The sequence below is a fragment of the Triticum urartu genome, chromosome 7A (genome assembly GCF_056163025.1).
Source record: "Triticum urartu cultivar PI428250 chromosome 7A, HENAU_Tu73, whole genome shotgun sequence".
Taxonomy (NCBI): Eukaryota; Viridiplantae; Streptophyta; class Magnoliopsida; order Poales; family Poaceae; genus Triticum; species Triticum urartu.
The window spans coordinates 188,252,265-188,263,045 of NC_141879.1; the positions used below are offsets into that span (position 1 = coordinate 188,252,265).

Below are 10,781 nucleotides of genomic sequence, written 5' to 3' on the forward strand. Positions count from 1 at the left end.
CTTAACATGCAAGTATGCCACATCATCCCTTAACATGGATGAGGAAAGGCGCACCCCACTACCATGTGTCTCTCAACATGCAAGCATGCCACTTCATCATGACATGCATGAAAAAAAGACCCATCTTAACATGCAAACATACATGAGAATTTTTATCCTATTATGCTACATATATTTAATGAACATTTTACAATTATATAGTAATCAAACATAATAACTCATTTGTATTTTTTATTTTAGCCTTTTATATTATTACTTCAAATATTCAGGTTTCATACAACGAATCACATTGAAATAGCTAAACGTCAGTCGACAAACTTTAGCTTTTGGGTTAGTCGATTTTGAGATGGGCGAAGAAGTTCGCCGGAGGGAAGGAAGGAGCTCGCCGGAGGGCTACCCCATCATCTATCTTTGGGGGTGGGGGGGGGGCGTGGTAGCACGGCGGTGGTGGGAGGCGGCAGCACGACGATGGTGCAAATTCATCAGAGAAATTCTCCGCCGGCACCGGGGCTAGAGGGATGCCGCGGGGGGGGGGGGCACGGGTTGGAGCGGTGTGTGGCAAGACTGCGTGGGAGGAGCGCCGGCCGCAGGCGGCTAGGGACGGTGGAGATGAGGTGGTTCGAAGGAAGAAGAAGACCGACGAAAGGAAGAAGAAAGAGATCTGACCATTGATTTTGTATCCGACGGCTCAAAAAATCGACTGACCCAAAACTTTCTTTCAGGCGACCGACATATAGTTTTCATTTATGGATGTGGCTAGGTCTCTGTAGACTGAGATTTAAACAAGTCTAAGACAAGTGAAATGACATGTGTGAGAGAGAAATAAAATTCTGAAAAGAAAATTTTGCATGAATCTCAATGTAGATTTCCTGATATTGCATCGACTGAGACTTCGTGAAGTCTTTGTCGACTAAGACATAACAAGACTATTTATTTGTACAATTTTGCTAAACCACATCTAGATGTGCCATAAGTATTGCACATCTAAATCCTATGTCATTGTTCTTACGTCGAGATTCGTGTGGATATATTTTTTTTTTATACTTGATTCACTCACTTAGATGTACAGTAACTAAAATATATTTAGATGTGCCCTAGACACAATCTACAATGGACCTGTCTAGGGCACATCTAGTTTATTACACATTTCTTCTTTTTTTTAGGTTATAGTTATTGCACATCTAAAACTTACAATTGTGCACGCCGGGAAGCGCGCATGATTACTGTGTCCCCGGCGATAAATCCGAGGGCGCCGTAGCTCCACCGTCTGCCCCGATCCCCATGTGTCCCTGCTGGGCGGGGCGGGCCATCGTCGGCCACGAATGACGGCGAGTTTATCATGGCCGGTGGCCCAGCGCGCGCATAGCGCTGCATCATGGCCTGCATGCATGCCGCCGCCGGCCGAGAAGCCGACGGGCTGAACACCGCCACAGGTAAAACATTAGGTACGTGCGGCCAAAAAGAAAAGGTTGTACAACTCAACACAAGTTACAATCGATGCCGGATCCTTAACTTACAGAAGCAAAGTCACAGTGCTACTCTAGCGTAAATTGAAGAAGTAATGTTGGAGAGTTTTATTTACTACTGATATTTATTGTACATTAAAATAATCTATAATTGATTTTATTTCATCATCAATTTGTTTGCATGTAATGATTATGAGTGTACACATTAAATTTGTAATTTGTAATTTGTAATTTGTAAATTAATTTAAGTCATTTTAGTCTTAATCATATGAACTGAAAGAAGACAAGTTAGGCAATTGTAGCTTCTCTAACATTTCTTCTTAATGTTAGAGGATCCAGTTCCGTTACAATCAGGGAGCTGCAGGCTGTAGATTATGTTGAAAGGGAAACGAGAGAGGAGAGACAATTGAGAGAGCCTTGGCACAGATGTAAAAGTGAATGGTTGTTCTCATTGATGATGGCATTTACACACACATATATATAGCCCCTGAAGGGATGCGACCGAAGGGATGTGAGGCAACCACCTCGGTTAGGAAAAGCAGGGATTAATACGATTAATTAAATCCTAACACTTCCCCTAATCCATGCTTGTTAGTTTAAGTATCATCATCTTGAAAAAGCTCCTCCAAAAACTCTGTGGAAAAAATATAAGGAGATAGGTGTTTGATATGTTGGTAAAACTCCTTCAAACCCAGTGGGAAAATAAAAAGAAAATGATGCAACGTATAATGGTTATTGTCTCTTTTAACTCAATACGAGAAAATTCATAGAGTTTAGAGGGCAATAAATATGTCACATATACTTTCTTAAAACAGTTTTGCTAAAGCACATTTAGATGTGTCATAAGTTGTGACACCCCGATAACTATGCTACAGTAATCTCCCACTGATGGTGCCAAGTCATCAATTTTAACCAAGCCAAATTGCCATTTGATAAAAATCAATCATTTTCAAATTTAAAATAAAGTCAAAATTAATATTTCTTCAAACTGCAAAACTAAACTGTCCATAATTTTGAAAATATTTACTAAGTAATTGTGGTGGAGAAACCAACATTTTATAATATGGTATAATGCCCTAAAACAATTAAAACAGGGGCCAAAACAATATTCTAATTGCTTTTTAAATTATATAAATTCTAATCTATTTCTTTTATCAACCTAACATTTTGTGGCAGTGCAAAATAATGCAATGATAACTATGTGACAAGTTGAACATTTTACAAAGATCATTTGGTGGCTCAATTTAATACAAAATAGAGAGCAAAATAGACAACAACAAAAGAAAATGGAAAGGGCCTAGCTAATATTGTACTGGTGGGCTCTATGTACAACAGTGCTATGGCCCTGCCCAATGGGGTTCATCCCCTTCCTCTGTACAGGACAGAGGGCGTGGCGGCCATCCACCGGCTCCATTGCCGGCAGGGTGCACGCGCCGTCCATCCGCTACCTCCCCGCCGTCTATAAGACCATCCCGACGCCTAGACGAACCCTAGTCGTCCACTCCTTCCCCTCGCGCCGTTCTCTTCCTCCCCGCACACACCCGAACCACCACCGCCATGGCCGTCGTCATTCGCGCACTCCCCGTCATCCCCGAAGCATGAGGTCGTGCCCCTGGACTTCGCCGTCGCCCGCTACTTCCTCTACTGCCTCCCGTTGAAGCTCGGCGCCACTACATCGCCTGCATCGAGTCATCTTCCACCTCCGGCCGCCGCTCATCGCCGCTTCGATTTGTCGCCTCCAAGCCTTCCCCGAGCTTGCTTTGCACCTCTACAGGTTCGCGGTGAGGTCCCCGACCGATTCCCCTCGTTCCCTAGTTCAATCCACCCCGTTAGGCGCCGCCCCTGTGCTCGTCCATGGTCACCATGGCCGGAGCCCGAGCTCCTGCATACATACTCTGCTGCTGCCTCCCCCTCACTATCGCGCCCTGCCTCACCTGGAGGCCCCTTCGGGCTGCGCCCGGGCGCTCGCTGGCCGGGCCGCCTGCAGACGTCCATGCCGCCCGAGGCGCACCCCGCTACAGCCGCCGCTGCCGCACTCGTACTGCTGCTCTTGCCGCTGCCGCGGCTAGTACTGCTACTGCTGCCCGCTATGCACTACTGCTGCTCCTTGCGTGCTGCAACGCTGCCCCTCACCCGCATCGCCCGGCGCCGCTGCTCCCCTGCTGCTGCCGGCTGCGCGTCCCGCTTGCCCGTCGCCGCCGGCTTCGTCCATGGCCTCGACCAGTGCCGCGCAAGCAGGCTCACCCCTTCGCTGGCCGTGGCCTGGGCCAGTACCTAATGGGTCCAAGCCCAGTTTAATTAGAGGGGGAACCTCAATTAGTATCTAGTAAAAAGGGGGAAGTCCCTGTTAGATTTTTTTTAGTGCTAGTTAAATTTTACACCCCATGACATTTGGGTTCATTGACCCTGTTGACCAGTCAAAGTTTGACTGGTCAATCTTTTGACTGCACTGTTGACTAGACCCCTGGACCCCACCTGTCATACTAAGAGGCTAGTTACCCTCTGGGTACACATAGCAGTTTTCTCATTTAGTATTTCGAATTAAATTAAATCCAGAAATTTAGGAAATCATTTAAAACTTTGAAAAATCATATAAAATAATCCGTAACTCGGATGAAAATACTTTGTACATGAAAGTTGCTCAGAACGACGAGACGAATCCGGATACGTAGCCCGTTCGTCCGCCACACATCCCTAGCATAGCAAACTCGCAACTTTCCTCCTCCGATTCATCTGTCCGAAAACGTGAAACACCGGGAATACTTTTCTGGTTGTTTTCCCCCTTCGTTGGTATCACCTCGTACCGCGTTAGGGCACACCTAGCACCGCGTATTGCCCTCTTATGCTTTGTGATGTTTTGGTTGCCCTGTTATTTATTGTGTTTCCCCTCCGTTACTATTTTTCGGTAGACCCCGAGACCGCTGCCGATACCCCCGAGATCGACTACATCGACGATCACCCCTCCTTGCCAGAGCAACCAGGCAAGCCCCCCCCCCCCCCCCGATCACTAGATATCGCCTACTCTCCTCTATACTGCTTGCATTAGATTAGTGTAGTATGTTACTGCTTTCCGTTAATCCTATTCTGATGCATAGCCTGTCATTGTTGCTACAACTGTTGATACCTTATCTGCAATCCTAAATGCTTAGTATAGGATGCTAGATTATCATCAGTGGCCCTACACTCTTGTCCGTCTGTCATGCTATACAACTGGGCCGTGATCACTTCGGGAGGTGATCACGGGCATATACTATATACTTTACACTGTTACATTATCGATGATATTGTTTGGAGATGGGGGCTGAAGGGGCAGGTGGCTCCATCCAGGTAGTGGTGGGCCTGAGTTCCCGACGGCCCCTGACTGTTACTTTGAGGCGGAGCGACAGGGCAGGTTGAGACCACCTAGGAGAGAGGTGGGCCTGGCACTGGTTGACGTCCGAGATTATTTCAAAATAACACGCTTAACGAGATCTTGGTATTTGATCCGAGTCTGGCTACTGGCCTATACGCACTAACCATATACGCGGGGACAGTTATGGGCACTCGACGTCGTGGTATCAGCCGAAGCCTTCGTGACGTCAGCGACTGAGCGGCGCGCGCCGGGTTGGACTGGAACACCTACTCTTGTATAAGGGAGGCTAGGTCTGCTCACCGGTCGCGTTCGCAACGTACAGGTGTGCAAAGGGCGATGGGCCCAGACCCCTGCGCCATAGGATTTAGACCGACGTGCTGACCTCTCTGTTGTGCCTAGGTAGGGCTACGACGTGTTGATCTTCCGAGGCCGGGCCTGACCCAGGAAAGTGTGTCCGGCCAAATGGGATCTAGCGTGTTGGGTTATGTGGTGCACCCCTGCAGGAAAGTTAATGTATTCGAATAGCCATGATATTCGGTAACAGGACGACTTGGAGTTGTACCTTGACCTTATGACAACTAGAACCGGATACTTAATAAAACACACCCTTCCAAGTGCCAGATACAACCGGTGATCGCTCTCTCACAGGGCGACGAGGGAGGATCATCGGTTAGGGTTATGCTATGCGATGTTACTTGGTGAACTTACCATCTACTCTCTTCTCCTGCTGCAAGACGGAGGTTACCAGAAGCGTAGTCTTCGAAAGGACTAGCTATCCCCCTCTTATTCCGGCTTTCTGCAGTTCAATCCACATATGATACCCTTATCCCATTTGATACCAATGCATACATATGTAGTGTAGCTCCTTACTTGCGAGTACTTTGGATGAGTACTTACGGTTGCTTTGCTCCTCCTATACCCGATTGCTGCGACCAGATGATGGAGCCCAGGAGCCAGACGCCACCGTCAACGACGGCTCCTACTACACTGGAGGTGCCTACTACTACGTGCAGCCCGCTGACGACGACCAGGAATAGTTTAGGAGGATCCCAGGCAGGAGGCCTGCGCCTCTTTCGATCTGTATCCCAGTTTGTCCTAGCCTTCTTAAAGCAAACTTGTTTAACTTATGTCTGTACTCAGATATTGTTGCTTCCACTGACTCGTCTATGATCGAGATCTTGTATTCGAGCCCTCGAGGTCCCTGGCTTGTAATATGATGCTTGTATGACTTATTTTATTTGTAGAGTTGTGTTGTGATATCTTCCCGTGAGTCCCTAATCTTGATCGTACACGTTTGCGTGTATGATTAGTGTACGATTGAATCGGGGGCGTCACATAAGTATTGCACATCTAAATCCTATGGCATTAATCTTATGCGGAGATTCGTGTGATAATTTTCTTTTGCCTTTTTCTTTTTCCTTTCTATACTTGATTGTATCACTTAAATGTGCAATAACTATAGCACATTTAGATGTGCCCTAGACAAACCCTAAAATTCTTAAATACCCTGGTGAGGAAAACAGAAAATCTGATATATGGTCTTGTGTTGACATTTGGATTTTATGTGCACTATAAGTGACACAGGAAAACTATTTTTAAGACTCGCATACCTTAAAGATTACGCTGAACCACTCAGAATCCTTGAATGCATCAAGTTGAGGTAAGTGACTCTTCCCATCCATTGACTAGACTATTCAGGTATTCCACGGTTTAAAAGACATATCTACATGATGGTCTTAAGTGTGTGCTTTATTCACACGAAACCATTGGCTCATTATCCTGACATCGATTTTAAGTAAATCGAATGGATAACATTGCAGAATTCTCCTTGAGTGCCTTCTCTATGAACCTTGGATTAAAGTTTAGCAATTTGTCCTAATGTTTAGACTTAAAATGATTTGATAGAATCATATTCAAAGAGTTAAGCTCATTGCATTATCTTTACTTTGAAACTGCAATTTATCAACTTTACGTTGGAGTCATGCCGTTTTAACATATTAGAGCAAGAGTGTTCTCCAACGACGTCTTTCCCCCTTTAATACTCCGGCCGGATGGATTAAGTTAGATAACATCTCACTTGTTACGGCTACGCTACTACTCGGCAGCAGCCATCCAGCGTCCCGTGCAACATTTCGGTTACATATACTAGCCACTAGCATTACTCAAAATCTCCGAAGGATCCAATTCGCAGCTCAGTGAGCGGGCGGCGTCTCCCTCGCATCGCAGCCGGTCGCCGATCGAACGCCGCCGACTCCATCCGCGCCAGCTAGTCCCTCGGCCGCGCCAGCCAGAGGGAGCTCAGCGCGCGGAGCCGGGAGAAGTAGTCGCTGATGACGAGCAGCGCGCGGGCGGCCTGCCGGGTCGTCAGGATGCGGTGCATCTGCTGCAGGGTCTGCTGCCTCAGGAGGTCGCCCTGCCGGAGGAAGTTCTCCAGCGTGCTCAGCTTCCCCATGGCGATGGCCATCTGCCCCATGTAGTTGGTCACGTTGGCGGCGCCGGCCAGCGGCCCGGCCCCCGCCGCCGCGGCCAGCGTCTCGGACAGCGCCTGCTGCAGGGCCTCCATCCCCTGCGACAGCGCGTCCTCCGCCTGCTGCGACGACTGCTGCAGGTTGCAGATGCCCATCAGCTGCTGGTCCGTCAGCGGCTCCAGGTGGCTGGCCAGTACCTGAACGTGTCATCGTCCCAGATTATCCATGGATGTCGTATCAAGGTCCCTCAAGGTCTAGGTGGCAATGAAGGCTGCTGGCTGGAGTACCTACCTTGAGGATCTCCGACGAGCGGAACCCGCCGAGCCACATGAAGAACCGCTCGGCGGGGCTCATCCACATGCCCGACAGGACGTGGAACACGTCGGACTTGGTCGCCAGGTTCTTGAGCCTGAAGAACTCGTCGTAGTGCAGCAGCACGGACTCGACGAGGATGCGCAGCTCGTCGTCGCCCATGTCCGCGATCACGGCCACCCTCAGGTTGTTGATGTGACGCTGGTGGTCGTCGAGCCACCGCGCATACTCCAAATCGAACGCCAAGGCGCCTGCAACACCAAATTTTCTTCAGTTAAAATGGAGAAACAAAGCTACTACTGTACTGATCTGTCAACATATGTTACATATCAAATTTGAAGCAGAGGTACCAACATTACAGAACTGCGCTGCAGAATCACTAGTGCAACAGCATTTTCAAACTAGTAGCATGGGAATAAATAGATTGCGTGATGAATAAAAATGTGAGCATTGGAAATATCATTTACCTCCGCTTGAGCAGTCACCGGAGCCACCACCGGCGATGAAGATTCCCTGTGATAAATGCCCAGGTGATCAATCAATGACCATTGACCACAGACCGGTGTTAAAAATGCAGACTGGCATCCAAGGATTTACCTGCTGCCTTGCCCTCTGAAGCTCTTGCTCAAGGTGCGTCAGCTTGGATCGGCTGCTTTCCAGCTGCGCTAGGTAAGCCTTCAAACCGGAAAAGAAAAGGCTTAAATCGTCACGTTCGTGCATATAAAGGCCAGAGGAACAAATTACATGAAACGATGCAGAGTGTTGTACTCCATGTAAATCAGCATAGCAAAACCAAGACCCCCTCTAACAGGAATATTTACGAAGCTTATTGTGTTACAAATAGGTACTCCCTTCGTTCCGAATTACTTGTTTTGGATTTGTCTAGATACATGTATCTAGACTCATTTTAGTGTTAGATACCTTCGTATCTAGACAAATCTAAGACAAGTAATTCGGAACGGAGGGAGTAATCAATAGAGTCAAAACACAAGGAGAACTACTATGATACTACTAAGATGAGCAAATTCAGAATGTGACGCTAGCTTTCCAAGAAAGATGCTTCTACTATGATACTACTAGTATTCTTGCATCCTTCAAGTAGAAATGGTGGTGCCCACATTGACCATAAGAATATACTAATTGGAGTAGTAGTACTACTACTAGTACTATATGCTTAGGAAAATCCCTTCAAAAAATGCTTACGAAATATAGTTCATATGCCGGAAAAGGAAAACACATAGGAATGAATGGCATGCAAGATTTGCATATAAACAAGCAGCCCTACTGTGAGTGGCAACCAAATGAATCCACGGATCACTTGGCCGCCGTTTTCCATTCGACAGGAACAAATGAATCAGACTACAAATGGGAGGGATCAGCTCACCTTCTTCCTGATGCGGCTTTTCCGGGCCGCCTCGCGGTTCTGTGCAAGCCTCCGTGCGGTCTGCAAATCACAGTCGCTCATACGTAAGAATTACAACCACATTTGCTACCTACAAGATCATATTTCATCGAGCATCCGATTCATGTATATGTATGGTATTGGTACCTTCTCATCTCCTGTTCTTTCAGAGGAATCGACACACCCCACCCGTCGTTGGGAATGCGCCCCTCCACCGGCGCCACCACCGCCCTGTCAACAACAGCAGTAAACCGCATTACATGGCGAGTAGGGCGAGTTAACTGACCAAGAGCGAGAGGATATGAAAGGAGCGGGCACCATCAGGGCGTGGTGCTTGTCGCCGCTGTCGTCGAGGTCCGTGGAGGTCTCGGTGAGCGGGCTGGTGACGACGATGCCGGAGAGGGAGTCGCCCCAGTTCTCGAGCTGCTGCACGGCCGCCCTCGGCGTGCAGAACCGGCCCTCCGCCGCCGCAAATGCCATTCCCGGCGTCGCCATGCCCAACGACCCCACTACTCCATGCTGCCACAATAATAGTCAAACACAAGATTGAAGAATCTGGACACGCCGGAGTTCACCAAAGCCAGAACCCCAGAAATGCTCGCAAGAAACCCACTCACCGGACTGGCGAGCGACGGGAAGTTGGCGACGGTGACGTTGCTGGAGGACTTGGAGCTGGGGTTGGGGCCTTCACAGTCACAGGGCCAAGCAAACGCATACATCAGGACGCGCAGGCATAGATCCAAGAGCAGGTCGAGGAGCAGGGTGAATAGTTCTTGGAATGCAAGCGGCAGTGCCGCGGGCGCCCCTTTCCGAAGGAAAATAAAGAAGCGGCGCTACTCACTGCGGGGGTGGTGGAGGAGCTCGGGGGGGAGCTGCGCGGCGCCATCTCCGATGTGGTGGTGGTATCCAGCCGTGACGCCACGCTCCGCCCTGCAAGCAGCACGAGGGGCGCGGCCACGGACGCGCGCAAGGCAACAAAGGGTTAGCGCGCGGGGCGGGCCGGTCCAAGGGAGAAGACAGAGCTCGCAGCGCAAGAGAACAAAGGACGAGCCGAGCTTGGGTGGCCACTGGCAATAGTATAACTGCGCTACCGGACATGGGCGATCGCTTTCTCCGCTACTGTAGCCGCGTGGGTCGGGTTACCTGAAGACGTGGAAAGGCCCAGGGTGGTGATGCATCGGGGGCCGGAGGAGGCAGGGTCGACGACGAGGACGAGGACCACCGTCACCGCCGCCGCCGCCGGGAGCAAGCTGGGAGATGGATGGGGACTCGGACTGTTGCAACTGTTGCGTGGGCGTGGCGCGTGGTCATGGTGTGTCATGCGCATTGCCACTTATAATGGCGGGACGAGGAGGAGGAGGCGGGATTGGAAGGCCGTGGGAGAATTGAAGGGGGGTAGGATCGGATGGAAATGAAAAGATATGATGATGATCCGGACGTGTCCATCGGTGCATGTCAGAGGGATCCATCTGTCCATCCATCGGTCCAGTCTTTGGGTTCCGTCGGAGATCAGGCGTCAATCAGCCGAGATGGCTGGGCAGGCAGGCAGCGCTATGGTGTAAGCTTTTGTATGCGAGCGCGTTTGCGTGTGCAGGGGGCTCCCTGGCACATGCGTCCATGGATGGGGCAGTGTAAAGGCTGTGGCCATCTTGAACTGAGGCCGTCGTACGCCTGTAGCTAGTATTACGCCTATGCGTTGATGGTGACGGTAGTGGTAGGGGCAGGATTATAATAGGTTTGTAGCCATTGTTGTTTGGTCCTAGGTAGGGTGTAGCACTGTT

At 49.3% G+C, this 10,781-nt stretch overlaps 1 protein-coding gene across 1 annotated transcript; it reads right to left on the bottom strand.

Annotated features, from left to right (window-relative positions):
- Positions 1-6,728: 6,728 nt before the first annotated feature.
- On the bottom strand, positions 6,729-10,291 carry LOC147958917 (transcription factor TGAL3-like). The gene is made up of 10 exons (XM_087532702.1): positions 10,144-10,291; positions 9,842-9,930; positions 9,618-9,685; positions 9,319-9,519; positions 9,148-9,231; positions 8,983-9,042; positions 8,196-8,273; positions 8,066-8,111; positions 7,578-7,849; positions 6,729-7,483 (listed from the first exon to the last, which is right to left on the bottom strand). The coding sequence occupies exons 1-10, from the start codon at positions 10,176-10,178 to the stop codon at positions 7,085-7,087; spliced, it is 1,332 nt and encodes a 443-aa protein (XP_087388828.1). The 5' UTR covers positions 10,179-10,291; the 3' UTR covers positions 6,729-7,084.
- Between the last annotated feature and the right edge of the window lie 490 nt (positions 10,292-10,781).